This window comes from Esox lucius, chromosome 17 (assembly GCF_011004845.1).
Source record: "Esox lucius isolate fEsoLuc1 chromosome 17, fEsoLuc1.pri, whole genome shotgun sequence".
NCBI classification, from domain to species: Eukaryota; Metazoa; Chordata; class Actinopteri; order Esociformes; family Esocidae; genus Esox; species Esox lucius.
In genome coordinates, this window is record NC_047585.1 from 40966250 (window position 1) to 40984067 (window position 17818).

General features: G+C 39.6%; 1 protein-coding gene across 2 annotated transcripts in view; it reads left to right on the top strand.

Moving 5' to 3' along the window:
• The window catches only part of LOC105008570 (helicase with zinc finger domain 2), a 24130-nt gene extending 6312 nt beyond the window's left edge, over window positions 1-17818 (top strand). For both annotated transcript variants that reach the window (XM_029113887.2, XM_034287580.1), the window contains 16 exons: window positions 817-1331; window positions 1453-2091; window positions 3179-3977; window positions 6153-6228; window positions 6332-9773; window positions 11632-11717; window positions 11861-11998; window positions 12073-12228; window positions 12340-12484; window positions 13351-13482; window positions 13638-13830; window positions 14906-15049; window positions 15479-15688; window positions 15802-15958; window positions 16076-16243; window positions 17326-17818. In XM_029113887.2, the coding sequence (XP_028969720.2) occupies window positions 817-1331; window positions 1453-2091; window positions 3179-3977; window positions 6153-6228; window positions 6332-9773; window positions 11632-11717; window positions 11861-11998; window positions 12073-12228; window positions 12340-12484; window positions 13351-13482; window positions 13638-13830; window positions 14906-15049; window positions 15479-15688; window positions 15802-15958; window positions 16076-16243; window positions 17326-17441 (7116 nt within the window). In that variant the 3' untranslated portion in view covers window positions 17442-17818. The remainder of the gene's footprint in view (window positions 1-816; window positions 1332-1452; window positions 2092-3178; window positions 3978-6152; window positions 6229-6331; window positions 9774-11631; window positions 11718-11860; window positions 11999-12072; window positions 12229-12339; window positions 12485-13350; window positions 13483-13637; window positions 13831-14905; window positions 15050-15478; window positions 15689-15801; window positions 15959-16075; window positions 16244-17325) is intronic.

Below are 17818 nucleotides of genomic sequence, written 5' to 3' on the forward strand. Positions count from 1 at the left end.
AGGTCTGGATTAAATTCTTTTTTAAATGTTTCAAAACACAGACAAAATTTCAGGGGTACACAAAATCTGCCTTTAAAAACAGTGAGCATCCAAAAGTGCTCCCAGGTAGATATGCCAATGACAGCGCAAAGTGTTTCTTTTCTGTGTGTGCTGTGCAGGTTTTGTTTCGGTTTTATGGGGCTGGATAACCTTGCCTCAACTCAACACATCACTCACAGATGTTTTGCAAACTCCCACCACACACACCTCCAAAGGGAGAGGTAGAGATCGAGAATAGTTGAGAGAATATTGAGAGTCTATGTCTAATTCATATGTAAAAATATGGAATTCAGGCCTTACCTTTGTCTAAATTTTGTATGTAACTAATTGCACACAAGACGAGTGCGTTGGATATACCATTAAGGTCTTGTTCTCCGCTTCGACTAAATAACAAATTGGTCAACCAGGAGCCTATTGAAAAAAAAATGAAACAAAATGAATAACTTAATAGGGTGAACCCTACTGAGCCTTTAGACTTTGGTCACAGTTTGGGCTTCTCCTTCATGTGTATTACTGCCAGTCAAAAACTCTAAGCCTGGGCTGTTACCCACAACTGTTAACATCATCCCAATCTCCTTTAGATTTGAGAAACAAAGTATGTTCTCTACACAAAACTTTCACTTTAATTTGAAGTTGATTTTCATATCCATGATTTGACTGGAGTGAAAACACTACTCATGATTTGGATTATATAGCACACTTCTTGTGCGTTTGTCGTGTTCCCACTTTAGTGATTAAGGGCTATTGGTAACCTGTATATTCTACTTGTATTCGCAGAGGTTACTCACCCATGTAGCGTTACTGAAACAGGAACCTGGAGCCTCCTTCTCCCTGGATGGGAACAGTCTTGAGCCCTGCACTTACTCCACAGGAGAACACTTCTGTAACTCAGACATGACCTATGACGTCACTGTGTCCTTCGAGTCCATCCACCCGGGTCTTTACGAACAGTGGTTGGTGTTGGACTTTGACATGAGGCCAGTGCTCCTCCAGAAACTCAAGGTTAAAGTTGGACAGCAGCCGTTGCGTGACCTCGAAGAGCCACCTGAGGACGTTGGGGTCCCTTCCCAGAATCTGGAACGCTGGCATCGGGGGAACAGGGTCATCATTCCGTGCTTGGACAAGACAGAGGCACAAGAAGAGCTTCTAAATGAGTACAAGCCTCCTCAGATTAGCTTTCAGTACAAACCCTGTGATGACAGCAACACACCCATGAATCATGAGAACTACAAAGAGAGAATGCACAGCTTTCTGTACTCAGAGGAGCAGGCAGAAGATCAAGTGGTTTTAAGGTAAAAACACCAATTACATTTTGTATTTTTATCAAGTTGATCATCTCTAATAGTAAGCTTTAGAAATAATCATAGAGTAAAAGCAAAACAACTTCTAAATCTATTTTTCTATGCATTTTAGACTTAATGTTCGAGGGAACGTCTTCTTGTCAGCCATTTTGGACGATGCTGGCTTTGGGATGAAGATAGCTCCTTCAGGAGAACTCTACTGCGCCGTCTCGGTCCCCTACAGTCTTACTCCAGACACCCCAGAGGGTTTGATGCTGAGACGAGGCATCCAGTCAGCTCTCATAGCTCCAGTATCTTCAGATCATCAAAGCCCCAAGGTCTACGAAGCCATAATCCTCAGAGACACTACTAGCGAGAACAAAATGCACTTGCAGCTGTCGAAAAGATGCTGCACTGACTTGAAACTCCAAAGAAATGAAACATGTGAAATGGAGGTCCAGTTCCAACTAAATCGTCTGATGTTCTGTGGGATGCACAAAGCCATCGATCTCCTTCCAAACACGGAGAGAGTGTTGCCCGACCTTGGGAAGTGCAGTGTCCCTGTTAACAACATTCAGCTCCCCAAACTCAATGCAAAGCAGCAGGCAGCTATTCATTTCATCGTAGGAGAGACCGACTGGCGAGAAAGTGTGGCGCCCCTCCTCATTTATGGGCCGTTTGGAACTGGGAAAACCTTCACTCTCGCTACAGCGGTCAAAGAGTTGCTCCGGCATCCTCACACCAGGGTACTGATCTGTACCCACACAAACAGGTACAGACCCCAGTTAGCACCCACACAAACAGGTACAGATCCCAGATTCTATAATGACATTCAATTGTACTGATATTTTTTTTTAGGTTAGTCCTTGCATTATTTAATAATGTCATGCACAAGAAATAATTTTTAAATGGTTGTGTTTTTGCATAGTTAATTATGAGTTTGATCTTAAACTATATAAATTGTGTAAACTTCATATAGGTTTAAGAGTAACAGCATGCAATACATTGACCTTTGTTAAATACAATGTAACAAATTGTGACAATACATTGTTCAGAAAATATTTTTTAATTTGACTCCAATCTTGTATTAAGAAAATAATCCAGCAGGGCAAATCAAGTTTGTCATTTTAAAGTGTAAATTATCAACTTTTTAACGTAAAGAAAAAATAACTGAAAATACACTGTAAACTTGTACTTCCTGCAATGCAGGGCAATTCTCTGAGACAACAAAGCGATTTAACAAATTAGGATATTATCTCTACTGACCGTGCATTAATTTCTATGTTAATACAGATTTGAACTACACAACATATCTGCTTATTAATTACTTGTGCTGCCCCCAACTAAATAAAAATGTAAGGTTATTAATTTTCCATTCTGGGTTTAATACAGAAGTTGGCCAAAATAGTTTTTATGTAATATATGGCCAATGTTTACATTTTTCATTAGAGATTTTTTAGTATATATTTAAATCTAAAGGACGTGTGGTTCAAAGTGATTGAAAAGCATCAAAAGACTTTTGGAAGATCAGAAAATGATCAGTCAATGATGTTCAACCATCATCTGTGTATGTTTCTGTGTGCTAATAATGAGTCATTCCCATGGATAAGAAAACCTATGTTATCCTGAGAGTCTTTTCTATCAGGGTTATAATATTTTTTTATCACTAACCGTTCAGAAGATAGTCAAAAAAACAGTGTCTACCTGTTTATCACAACTGCATAATGTGGCTAGAAGTTTCATAAAACAAGTGTTCTTTTGCAATTCGGCACAATTTCCACATTTTCTCTGGCTTAGTAATAGTCACTTTTCAGTAGATGGTTTAAAAAGGTTTGCACAACTAACAACTCTCTTGTCAGCTCTTCAGATCTGTACGTCAAAGACCACTTCCATCCAGACATTATCTCTGGACAACACAAGATGAAGCCACTGAGAATAAAAGCAAACAAACAAGGAGTTCCTGTGAGTGCCACCGATGAGATCACACGTCAGTACTGCCTTGTATCGGAAGATGGACAGTTTTTCCTGCCGCCTGCCAAATCTGATTTAGACGGTCACAGAATAGTCATAACAACAGCTGCAATGGCAATGCAGTTACACAACCTGAAGCTCTCCGATGGCTACTTCACCCACATCCTGATTGACGAAGCCTCCCAGATGCTTGAATGTGAAGCTCTGATGCCACTTGGTCTGGCAGGGCCATTAACTCGAGTGGTTCTAGCTGGAGATCACATGCAGATGGGACCAAAGCTCTTTTCAGTGGACGATGACCAGCGCTCTAATCACACCTTGCTGAACCGTCTGTTCCACTACTATCAAGCCCAAGAGAGCGGTGCAGCTTTGAAAAGCAGAATCATTTTCAACGAGAACTATCGCTCCACAAAAGAGATTGTGGAGTTTGTGTCCACTAACTTCTATGTTGGCAAGTCTGATGCAATCAAGGCTGTTGGTGATGTCCCAGGTCATCCGAATAGCCACGCCCTGAGGTTCCACCATGTCAGAGGAGAACCTCATTTAGAAAACACATCCATGTCGTGGTTCAACATGGAAGAGGCTGCATGTGTGGTTGAAATAGTGCAAGAACTAATCAGAGATTGGCCACCCATCTGGGGAGAACAGGATCAAAGCTCAATCTGTGTACTCTCTGAAGGATATCAGGTACATGCACATAGTACAGGGAATGTAATGCATTTCTTTAAGTTAGGATCTACAGTTGAAACAATAAGATTCAGGTGTTGGTAAAAAGCTAAGAGATGGTCCTGCAGATATGGACTGACCATGCATGATATTAACAATGCCCTTGTTTACATTTACAATGTTTAAAGAGATTGGAATCAAAACGAAAGCTGATATTTGGGGTTCTAATGTACAACCCCAATTAATCCCTATATTTAATTTAACAAAGTACAAGGACAACATATCAAATGTTGAACCAGAGAAATGTTATTGTTTTTGGAAAAATACATGCCCCTATTGAATTTGATGCCAGCAACACGTTTCAAAAACGTTGGGACAGGGGTATGATTATAACTGTGATGCATCTCCTCTTCTTTTAACAACATTCTTTGTAAACCCTAGAAATGGTTGTGCGTGAAAATCCCAGTAACTGAGCAGATTGTGAAATACTCAGACCGGCCCGCCTGGCACCCACAACCATGCCACGCTCAAAGTTGCTTAAATCACCTTTCTTTCCCATTCTGACATTCAGTTTGGAGTTCAGGAGATTGTCTTGACCAGGACCACACCCCTAAATGCATTGAAGCAACTGCCATGTGATTGGTTGATTAGATAATTGCATTAATGAGAAATTGAACAGGTGTTCCTAATAATCCTTTAGGTGAGTGTATATTCTTCCAAAACCTGTATAGTTTGTTCAGCATTAATGGCGCCTTCATAGATGTGCAGGCACCAATGCACCCCCATACCATCACAGATGTTGGCTTTTGAACTTTGTGCTGGTAACAAACCGAATGGTCCCTTTCCTTTTTAGCCTAAAAGACACAGCGTCCATTATTCTGAACCGTGTCTGATTTTATTGTAGTGCCACCTGAGGTCCTGCAAGATCACGGCCATCCAATTTTGGTTTTTGGCCTTGTCCCTTGCATACAATGACTTCTCCGTATTCTCTGAATGTTTTAATGATATCATGTACCATAGATGATGAGATCCCCAAACTCAACTTTAAGTTGAGAAACGTTATTCTAAAATTGTTGCACTATTTGCCTGCACAGTCTTTCATCTTTACTTTTGAAAGACTCATCCTCTCTGGGATGCTCTTTTTATACCCAATCATGTTACTGACCTGTTGCCAATTAACCTAATTATTTGTGAGATGTTCCACCAGGTTATTTTTTTGTATTATACAACTTTCCAGTCTTGTGTTGCCCCTGTCCCAGCTTTTTTAAACCTGTTGCTTGCATCATATTCAAAGTGGCATACATTTTTCAAGGAACAATATTTCTCAATTTCAACATTTCATATGTTGTCTCCGTATTATTTTCTAATGAATATAGGATATAAGTGATTTTCACATTTTTGCATTCTGTTTTTATTTCCATTTTACACAGCGTCCAAACTTATTTGGAAACAGGGTTGTAATTGCTTAAGAAACTTTTTACGTTCTTTTCAAACTTTTAGATAAAGTGCCATTTGCACTATAGGTTTTTATCTTTAATTAGTGTTAAAATCCTCAGTTGCAGTATATAAAGTATATAGAGACGGGTGACAAATTAAAAGGAAAAACTACATAAAGTGTCTCAGTAAGGTGTAAGCCCACGAGCCACCAGAACAGATTCTATGCAGACTCTGATTCAATGCAGAATAATTTCTATGAGTCTCACAAACTCTACTTGAGGGTTGGAAAACCATTGTTCAATCATCTTTGGGTGTTTTGATGATGGTGGTGGAGAGCGCTGTCTAACACGTCTGTCCAAAATCTTCCATAGGTTGGGTTGAGATCTGGTGACTGCAAAGGCCATAGCATTTGATTAACATCCTTTTTATAGTCCTCAAACCCGTCAGTGGCCGCTTGTGCCCTGCAGATGGGGGTTTTGTCATCCTGGAAGAGACCCAATAATGAACCCTCTTTTAAAGATCCTTTCCTCTTGTCATCTTGATCCATATTCGAGGTCACCTAGGCCTGCTCAGTATTTTATACACACTACAGCGCATGACAGGATTCTAATTGTCTAATTGTATCATGCAGTACACCTGTTTTGAAGCATTGGTGATCTTTAAGTTCCTCCATTCATTTGTTCTGGTTTTTCCTTTATCACAAATGTATATATTTATTAGGATTTCTTTCGGTATCATTAATTCTTCATCTTTTCATAGGTTAAAACAATCCGGACAGAGCTTAGAAAAATATTTCTTGGCCGAGTGACTGTGGAAAATATAGCCAATGTGCAAGGTATTTTTATTTACATGTCATCAATCCATAAACTATGATTGCTATTTTAATTAGATAGCGATTATAATATTTGACAAGAAACCTTTTTTGACATTTCTGACAGGTAAACAGTTCAGAGTAATAGTAATGACAGCCGTTCAGACCCGTGACAACATACACCCTTCACATTGTGTGGAGTTCTTCAATGATGCTCGCGTGCTGAACACGGCCATGACTAGGGCTCAATCCCAGGTTATTGTGGTGGGAGACGCTGCTGCTCTCTGCTACTTCGGAAAGTGCTCAAGAATCTGGAGGAACTACATTGACTACTGTATAACACAGGGAAGTGCTGAACCAAAACTCCTCACCAACAACTTAATTGAAGCAGATATCAAGGAAATCGCAAAATTCCAACGTTCAGAATACCTGGATGACAGCACCAACCAGTCAGTTCTGTTCGACACAGAGGCCGACATGGATGCAATTCTACAAGAGTTACAAGAGGGGCAGAACAACTCACTCGACAATTCATTTGATGAAGGCAGTTCAGAAAATGTACTAGAATGGAATAGACTATGTGATAGTGACAAAGCTGAAAGAGATTACTTGTTGCAGTTGTCAAGAGAGGAGCCAAATGTGTACAAACATGGTGAACTGGTTATGGTGAAACATAATGCAGGTTATATCACGCCATTTGGCAAACCAAGTATGCACATTAACATTAATGGTAGAGCCAACCTCGGCAAGTCCTTTGCCGGTGATGAAGTAGTGGTAAAAGTATTTAATGGCGATCAGGGCCATTCACACGGAAAGGTGGTAGGTGTTGTCAAGGCAGCTGAATCCCGTCAGGTGTTTGCATGTACCATCGAAGATGAAGATGTGCATAAACACAATAACACAATAACATTTAACAGAAAGATGATGGTACCCCTTAATAATAAAATGACTAGAATTTGCATCCTGTCCAGCACCAAGAATCACAATGTCATTCCAATATGGGAACACGATGATGGACAATGGAGAATCGTCCGATATCAGTACCTTCATGACATCAAACACAATCATATCTTTATGGTGGAGTTGTATTCCTGGAAAACAAACCCCAAAACCAATCAAAACTATGCTTTTCCATTAGGAAATGTGATAGACATTGTTCCCATAGGATCAACTGTTGAGGAGGCCCTAACGATTTTGGATGCAGAATTTAATGTTCCAAAACATGTTTTCACAGAACCCTGTAACTGGGAAGACAGCCAAGGTGGTATCAGAGAAAATCTCTGTAGTTTGACCACTTTCACTGTTGATTCAAAGAAATCCCAAGACTTGGATGACGCAATCAGTGTCATTGAAAAGGACAGCCATTATGAGGTTGGGATTCACATAGCTGACGTGGCCAGTTTTGTGAATGTTGGGGATTCCTACGATAATTACGCAAAAGAACGAGGTGCAACATATTACAGCCATGAAAAGGAACCAGAATACATGTTCCAAAAGCCAGTTACAAATTCCTTGAGTCTCCTGCCTGGTCACGATTGTATGGTTATTTCATTAGTGGTAAAAGTGGACAAGGAAACACACAGAATCATAGACAAATCCTTCCAGTTTTCTCAGATTAAGTCTGATAGAAAGTTGTCTTATGAAGAGGCAGAGGACATCATCAGTATGCGGTCAGGAAAAGAGGTTATATTTGATACTTTAGAAGACTGTGTTGCTGTAGCATATTGTTTTGCCAAAGAGTGTAGAAAGACCAGGCTTGGCAAGGTTTGGCGCTATAAACAACTGGATGATTTTCAGAAGCCAGGGAAGAGGAGATCCCATCTGATGATTGAGGAGCTTAGTGTACTGTTCAACTCTTCTGTGTCAGAAAAGTTGATCAATACAAACAAAACCATGAACTGCACTCCTCTTCGATGTCAAGAAGGACCTGACCCTAATATGGTTGATGACTTAAAAGAGCAGTACAAAGACATCATACCACTGTCCATACAACTGAGACACAATCTAGACGTTGACCATGGCCATGTTCAGGATGTCTTGGCGAGCAAACCCTTTCCCATTTTAACATCTGTATGGAATGAGATTGTGTCAGCAGCTGAGGATAGGACAATTGACATTGACAGAATGATTGATCTGATAGTTACCGATGACATCCACCCCAAGCTACTTCCAGTGATTTTGAAGTTTAGGAAGTGTCTTAACAAAGCCTATGTCATTACTTCCAATTCATCACCTAAGGCAATGGTTGGGCACTATTCATTACATCTGAAGTCCTATACCCAAGCATCCTCGCCCCTGCGACGCTACATGGATATTATCTTGCAAAGGCTTTTACATTCAGTTCGAAGTGACACTCCAGTCCAATACTCTCCAGAAGACATTACAATTCTGGGGCAGAAGAATGAAGTAAGTGACGAGAAGGCCAATGAATATGAAAAGAAGGCGAAAATGATCACATCTGCCTTTGACATGAAGAAACCGAATGCTTTGAAGCTAGCATTTGTTGTTGATGTTGAAGTAGGAGACAGTTTCAAGGTGTTATTCCCATTTGACATCCACATATTTCCAGACGGTTTGCCTGTTCTGTACAGAGATTTGCAACTAGAGGATCAGCCACTCCACGACTCAAAGGAAAATCACACAACGCTAAAATGGAAAAGACGAGTGTACTCAGTTGACATTGCCAAAACTCACCAAGAGCTAAAAAAGGTACAAAAGTCTTCTGAATGTACTGAGCTCCCACAATTGACGTGGCTAGCCATTGTTGATGCAATTGACAAGGAGAAATGGGATGAGGCGAGGTCTCTCATACTAAGTGCCAAAACAAAGCAAACTGAACTGAGTCAAAAACATGCCAGAATGGATTTGACTGTAGCTTGTGAGGACTCTTGCAGAACTGATGAAGCAATTAAAATGGAACATTATGTTGATCTTACTCTTCAGTTGAAGCCGGGAGACACACTTCAAGTCCAAATGACATCTGAAATGAAGAGAGGTTATTTGACACCCATGGTTCAGTTGGTGTATATTAAACCAAATTTTGAGGTTTGTGTAAACCACGCCCACAGCCCTATCACGTGCTTCTCCAAACATGCAGACAGTCCATCCAAGAGTCAATATAGAGACCTTAAGGAGTATATGGATATCTGGACACCACTTTGCGAAATGGAGTCTGTATCCAATGCTGTGGATGAAAGTGACATTATTATCATTGAGGACCTTGAGCTTGAATTGAAAAAAGAAGGAAGTTTTGAACTTCCTCTCAAAAACATCAAAGAATGGGCCATTGAATGCAACCTTAACAAGTGTTTACTGTGTATCAGAAAAAGAGGATTGAAGCTGACCTCAAAACCTGTCCACTCAGACAAAGAGGTGGACTCTGGAAACTACACTTGGGTGGCCCACGGTGTAACAACCAAGTACGACGACCCAAAAAAGAAATGCCCAAAGCAAGCCAGAAAAGTGTACTTCAAAATCATCCACTGGCCAATGGGAACAATCACAGAGTGTGTCTCCAAAAGAAAAGCAACCTACACTGTCGAGATAATCCCAAAGCTTCTACCCGACATGTAAGCATTACAATATCTACTAAGAGAAAAATGTCATAGACCTGAATTGAATAATTGTAATTTTACACTTATTGCTGTAGTACTTTATGGTTAAATGTTTGATTTTAAACAGTCAGCAATGTGGTACTTAAAAAGTAATTATTAAAAACATTATCCACCATAAGTTACCATACTACAGTTGTGCTCAAATGTTTGCATACCCTTGGAGAATTGGTAATATATGTACCATTTGTAAAGAAAACATGAGTGAGCAGGCAAAACACATGTCTTTTATTTCTTATGGGATTCATATTCAACTGTAGGTCATAACAGAATGGTACAATCATAAAACAAAACCTGGCAACAAAGAAAAAAATGAACTGACCCCTGTTCAAACGTCTGCATACCCGTAGTTCATTATACTGTGCATTGCCCCCTTTAGCATCAATGACAGTGTGCAGTCTTCAATAATAACCCAAATTCTATAACTGCCCATTCTTCTTGGCAAAATGCCTCCATGTCATACAAAGTGTTTGGTCGTCTTGCATGAACCGCATGTTTGAGATCTCCCCAGAGTGGCTTGATGATATTAAGGTCAGGAGACTGTGATGGCAACCTCAAGAACCTTCACCTTTTTCTGCTGTAACCACTGGAGGCTGTAAACCAACATGGCCTTGTGCTTAGGGTCATTGTCGTGCTGGAAAGTCCAAGAGCGTCCCATGCGTAGCTGTCATCTTGAAGAATGCCAATTGTCTGCCAGTATTTTCTGATAACATGCTGCATTCATCTTGCCATCAATTGTCACAAGATTCCCCGGGCCTTTAGAGCTCACACCCCCCCAAAACATCAGTGAGCCATGACCATGCTTCACAGTGGGGATGGTATTCTGTTCACTGTAGGCCTTGTTGACCCCTCTCCAAACATGGTTGTGACCATAAAGATCTATTTTGGTCTCGTCACTCCAAATTACAGTGTGCCAGAAGCTGTGAGCCGTGTCAAGGTGTTGTCGGGCATATTGTAACCAGACTTTTTTGTAAACTCGACCATGCAGCTAATTTTTGTTCAAGTATCGTCATATTGTGCTCCTTGAAACAACCACACTCTCTTTTTCCAGAGTAGGCTGTATTTCTCCAGAAATTACCTGTGGGTTTTTCTTTGTACTTCTTAATAAGTGATTGAACAGTACTGACTGGCATTTGCAAGGCTTTGGTCATCTTTTTATATCCTTTTCTATCTTTATAAAGTTCCATTACGTTGTTATGCAGGTCTTTTGATAGTTTTCCGCTCCCATTGGCTCAGTATCAAGCCTGCTCAGTGCATCCACGTGAGGGCTAACAAACTCATTGACTATTTATACACAGACACTAATAGCAATTTATAAAGTCACAGGTGTGGGAAATTCACCTTTAATTGCCATTTTCACCTGTGGGTCATCTTGTGTGTAACAAGGCCAAACATTCAAGGGTATGTAAACTTATGATCAGGGCCATTTGGGTGATTTTTGTTATCATTATGATTTAAAAAGGAGCCAAACAACTATGTTATAATAAATGGCTTCATATGTTCAATATCCTTAAATAAAAGACAGTTATTTAGCATCTCATCTTCATCCGTTTATCCGGTATCGGGTCGCGGGGGACAGCAGCTCCAGCTGGGGAGCCCAAACTTCCCTTCTTTTACATAATCAGTCAGATTTTCAAAATCAATTCTAAGTTTTCTCAATTTCTGCCAGGGTATGCAAACCTATGAGCACAACTGCACCTACAATGGATAATGTTTTTAAAAAAATCATAATAATGTTGTTGTATTTATTGGATACAATGTTCTCGTAACTATTTTAATAAGTATAACTAATGTTTTTTGATATTATTCTGTCTAGACGTAAGGAAATGGCTGTGATCAACATTACATCTGCGAATGAGCTTGTTCAGAAAATAGCCCTAGGACAGCAAATTCCAAGGGGAGGTACGTTTTTGACAAGAACATATTCAAAATTGTTTTTGTCTGAATTTGACTTATTCACCTTAATGGGAATTTACCCTTCACATAATTGTTCCTAAGCAAAATGTTTAATGGTATTGTTTTGCTGTATGTTTTTGGGATTGTAGCTTCACAAGTTGTGGTCCCACGACACCGAATCATGAAAGAAGGGCCACACAAAGGTCTGCCGAATCTGAATGAAAGTCAATACGATGCAGTGGAAAAAGCCCTAAAAAACAACTTCACAGTCATACAAGGGCCCCCTGGTAAGTTATTAAATACTACTACCAGAATATCTGAAGCTGATAAAGATTGGTTACATTTCCACTGCTTTTCTTAGGAACCGGAAAGACTGTCGTAGGAGCCTACATTGTGTACTGGCTACTTGTGCACAACTCGGAAAACCCCAGAACATTGGCAGATCCCAAGGACAAGAATAAAAAAGAAGTTATTCTCTACTGTGGTCCTTCCAACAAGTCTGTCGATGTGGTGGCTGGTCAGTTACTTACTTAATGCTGAAACTGTTAGCACAACATACTGGTACACCTCAGCCTAAGCATGATCGGTGTTCCTTAATGAACATTAACTTGTCTTGAACGTTCTGTAGAGTACCTGATGAAGTTTGGAGAAAAGCTGAAGCCCCTTAGAGTGTGCAGTCAACAAATGGAGATGCTGGAGTACCCATACCCAGGGAGTGTCGTTCAGCTGTCTCACAAGACACTTCGCCAAGAGCGGGCCAAGTCGGTGCTCAGGTGTGGTTGTCCGTTTTAAACAAATTCGAAAGGTTACTGCCAACTAAAAGGAAAACAGGTTATATGTAAAATATGTCATGAAAGGAATCCGCGGAGAAGTATGCTTGAAAAGATAACAACCACGAATACCCACAAGACATTGCTCCAGAAACGTGGAGTGCTCTTACTGTATGATTTTTTTAAATTTAATGTAGCTATCAATTGAAAGCTGTGACTCCAAATGGAGCGAATGTCTCTGACCGCCACCGTTAAAACCCATTATGCCTTGGTCAAGACAGACAAAAACGTCCTTGGCTACAACCTTCACTAGCTACATTATAAGAAGCCTAAAATAGTTTGGATGGATATTAGGATTTGTTCAGGATAGACAAACACTTCGTTGGCTACATGATTCTCTCGTCTTTTCACTTGACAAAAGAAGTCCATTATCATCACCTATATTGATAGATACTGTATCAATGTCATTCACGAATGGCTAATTATTTGTTAAAACGGCCAGTGGCAAAACCCATACAGTTCATAGATGCTATTTGTGGTGGAGGTAAACTTCATAAGAAACATTTAGTCAGTTTAAAACAATGCTTAATGGGGCCTAGCGACATATTCAAACTCGGCGTGATGTTAAAATGACAAAATGATCTAATGTTGAAATACTATACAAACTCTTGGCAGATTGGTTATAGACAAGGCCTCTTCCGTGGAAGACACGGATTCGACCCCAGGGAGGGCAACAATGACCAAGGCTTTTTATTGCGGGCTGGCTGAACTAGGCTTGCCTGGTTTCTTGTTTTTTTGGGCCAGGCATTGTATATACTGTAGTTCATGCTATTATTAAGACGGTTGGATTCTCATTGTACCCATTTTAGAGGGATCACCTTGCACCATCGCATACGGGAACAACAGAATCCACACTCTGGCGCAATTAAGGTGTTTGATGAGAGAATAAAACTGGCCAGAGAATCAAAGGGGGAGGAGCTAACAGACACAGAAGTGGAGGAGTGAGTACAGATGCACCACAATCCCCCATGGAAATACAATAATAACAAAATGCTTGTCCTTCAGAAATATTCGCTGCAATTTATGTTGTTGGAGGAAATAAAGCGATGGAGGAAACAAAGTTTACACTGCCTTTATTTTTTTGTTTTTCTTCTAGATACAGAAAGCTCCTGAACAAAGCTCGTATGCATGAGTTGGAGCAACACAACGTCATTTTGTGCACGTGCACAGCAGCGTCCACCCCTAACCTGATTAAAATGGTCAGCGCCAGGCAGATCCTCATCGATGAATGTGCCATGGCAACGGAACCTCAGGCCCTTATTCCATTGGTCAGCTATAGACCAGAAAAGGTATGTTAAAATGCACTAGTAACCAATAGTGTGGGTCTGTCAAGTGAGCGGCACAAGTTGGCTCAGGGCTGTCTGGGCTTGCTGTGCCACCACTTTCTAGCGATTCCTTCTGGTAGGTCGGCAAAATGAATCATGGTTGTTGTTCAAAGAAAAATAAGGAATAATTTCTAGGTAAGTAAATATTGTTCTTAGAAATAATTGAAAATCGCTCTCTATATGCAGCTCCGGGAAAAATTAAGAGACCACTGCACCTTTTCCAAAAAAGTTGAAAAGGAAAGTTTTGAGCAAGGAACAGAAGCGTTCAATTTGCAGTGGTCTCTTAATTTTAACCCTTCTGTTCCTCAATATATATATTGGTATGTACAGTAAATTGTTCAGAATACACAAAAAAAATGAATGTATATCATGGTGCTTATTTATTATGCATACACTGTTGAATTACTCTTATTCATATGAGTGACAGTTTAACGCGTTTTTCAGTCCAACAGCTGCTGGTCAGGCCTGACCCATACAATGTTAACATCCCCTGTGGGGTCCCTCTGTAAGATGCTTCAAAAGATCATTGGTGTGAAAATTATGTTTTGGAGTTGCACACATTATTAGGGAATGGATTTAGCTTGTTTTTAGCTTGGATTTAGCTCGAGTCTAACCCTTCATTTTGGAAATGGAAACACATGAAATGTGTTAAACTGGGTTTTGTGGCAGGATCCAGTTTTGAAAATTAGGCCAGCAAACGTAGGGTTGCCTGAACAAATCCCTGTACTGATTTGCCACCTGCCTGTTCACTTGAGCAAGGCACTTAATCCTGTAATATGCTCATTGGTTGCCACATTGTGAATGCCCTCTGCTTTTCCAACCTAATATATTTTTGAGTATGTGTTTGCGTGTATCAGATGGTTTGGGAAAAGCTAAAGACACATTTCTCACATGGACTAATAAATGAGATGTTACATCAAACTAAACTTAACTGCAACCCTGTTATCTCAATGGCATGCCATGGTTTATCAACAAAGTAATCGACATGTTTTCAAAGTGATCGAAATTCTTGGTGAAATAACTTCTTTCCACCTCCCAGATTGTATTGATCGGAGACCACAAACAACTACGTCCCATCGTTAAGAATGCACTTGTGAGAAAGTTGGGAATGTCAAAGTCTCTGTTTGAGCGCCACTTTAACTGCAAGACCAATACAGTGATGCTGGACACCCAGTACAGAATGGTAAGAGGTGGAATGTGTTGTCTATTTGAGCATTATGCCACTAGGGGTGTGGTATATGGCCAATATACCACAGCTGAGGTGTTCATTGGAATGACGCTTAGGTGTGGTATATTGGCAATGTACCACAAAAATCACTGAAATGCCTTATTGCTACTATAAACTGGTTACCAACACAATTCAAGCAGCTAAAAGTGATGTGATATATGTGTGGTATACGATGCCATCAACCACAGCTATCAGCAAATCAGCATTCAGGATTTGAACAACCGAGTTTATAATATTATATAATTCAAATTGGCCATCTAATTCACATAATTTAATCTTACAATTTTTTATCAAGTGTAAAATGCAAAATGCAATGGTACCTTTGACTAAACAGTATTGCAAGTAGATGTTTATATTGATGTCCAATTACTTCTCTTTTTATAGGATGAAGTTATATGCAAGTTCCCATCAGAGACATTCTACGAAGGAAAACTGAATACTAAAGTGAATCCCTCAAATAGTGTGTTTAAAGTTGCCGAAAAGCAGACACACACAGTTTTCGGCGACATCACTGGAAAGGAGCTCAGCCTGGTTGTGAGCACGGAAAAAGGAAACGAAAACTCCAAAGCCAATATGGAGGAGAAGGATGTAGTGGTAAGTCTTTTTCTCAACTTCAACACCAAACCTACAGCTCAAATCTGGCCGTTTAACTGGCACACTTGGTATAAGTTGTGTCGTTAATGATTGAAACTTTTTGTTTGTCACAGGTTCGGCTTGCCAAACAGCTTGTGACCAATTCCAAAATAGATCAACAGAGTATTGCTATTCTGTCGCCCTACAACGCGCAGGTGACCGAAATTAAGAAAGAACTTAGAAAAATGCAACTGAGCCAAATCACAGTCACCACCATCACAAAAAGTCAAGGTGACCATTACCGCAGTTCTGTCTTTGTTGTGATTCCATGATTGTCTAACACTATGCTTCATGAAAGTTGTTGGTTTAGCCCAGGGTTTGACCAAGGCTTCTTTGTCTACCATGTAGGAAGTGAATGGGACTACATCATCCTGTCCACTGTGCGCTCCTTACCCAGCGAGGAGATTGAGATAGAGCCAGACAGGGCCTGGAGGTCCAAACATTTGGGCTTTGTTGCTGATCCCAACCAGATCAACGTGGGCATCACCAGGGCCAAAGTGGGACTGTGCATTATTGGTAAGTATCTTTTCCTGAAGCGCTAAATGTTAAGCTTTATCAAAATGAGTTTGATTTAAACTAGTGTGTTATGTTCCCTACTTTTCACCAAAAATATGTGTCCCTCATGTGAAAGATGATTTACAAACATACCACTGAAAACCAAGAAGGGATTCAAAACAGGACATGTCAGAATGGCATCGGATGTGCTTCGACAGCATACGGTGTAAAATTATTCTTACAGCTGGCCATTTCTGTAACATTACCGAACTACAAATTCTACATCGAAATATTGTTGTTTAATATTTTATAAAAACATACATAATTTGTTTTTATAATTGGAAATACAATATTTGTAAGAAGAATTCAGTGGAGATATGTTGCTTGGATAAGTATTGAAACTCGATACATGAATATTCTTTACAGTCACCTTTGGTAAAGGCTTTTGTGAGTATGAATCAGCTATGTGTTGGACGGATTTTGACCCATTCTTCATGGTAGATTATCACCAGGTTGGTTGGACAAGAGTTTCCTGCTAATAGGATCATTGTCCTCCAAAGAATCACTTTTTTTGTGGACAATATGTCTTGCAGTTTCCCTTAATTTTGCTATAATTATTTGTCCTACAATTTTAACAAGATGTCCATTCCCTGTTGATGGGAAGCATCCCCAAAGCATGATGCTGCCACCATACTTCACTTTAGTGATGGTGTGTCTTGAGGCATGGTCATATTCATATTCACAGGATTCCCAGTCATCCTTGAATAGTTAGATTTTTATCCAGAAAATGTCACAGCAACTGTAATGGTTCACAGGTGGAAGCCAATGGTCAAGTAACTGCGATCTTGTTATGACAACTGCTTTCATCTGTGTAACCTGGGAGCTTCCACAGCCCAGGGGTGAAATACTTAATGCAAGCAACCCATTTCAGTTGTTACATTTCCCCCTAAAAATCAATGTCATCTTGTAATAATTGATTATGAGTTTTTAAATAAGGAAATGAATTTCAATGCACAGTACTAGTTAACATACAATGCCTTCAAGTGACATGAATGAACAACAGTCAAGTGAAACTACTCATTTATTTTCTTAATTTCTCAAAGGAAACCAAGAGTTGTTGAGCCGCAGTGACACTTGGAGACAACTCCTCAAAGAATATACAGCAAGGAACTGTGTCACAGTAGCTGAAAAGATATCGGTGCACCAAGCAAAGAAATAACATAATGAGGGCCTTTAAATTAACTTACATATTATTCAATATTTTTGGTTTTGAATACACATGCATTTATTTTCTGTGAGATTTTATTCTGCCCTATTATATAAAGTGAAGCAAACACATGTATTAATGAAATGGGATTTTTATGTGTTTTTTTAATTTTAATAAGGTGCTCCACTCACTATATAATTTTTAATGTGACCTTGAAATCACTGTAAGATTAGTGTACATTTATATGGTAACAGAAATATATTTTACTGTTTCTATTTTACAATTCAACTGTGAAATGTCTTTCGTACACTGTTACATATATATATATTTTAATTTTATAAATAAAACAATGATCATTCATCCTATTTTCTAAATAAATCTTAAACCTG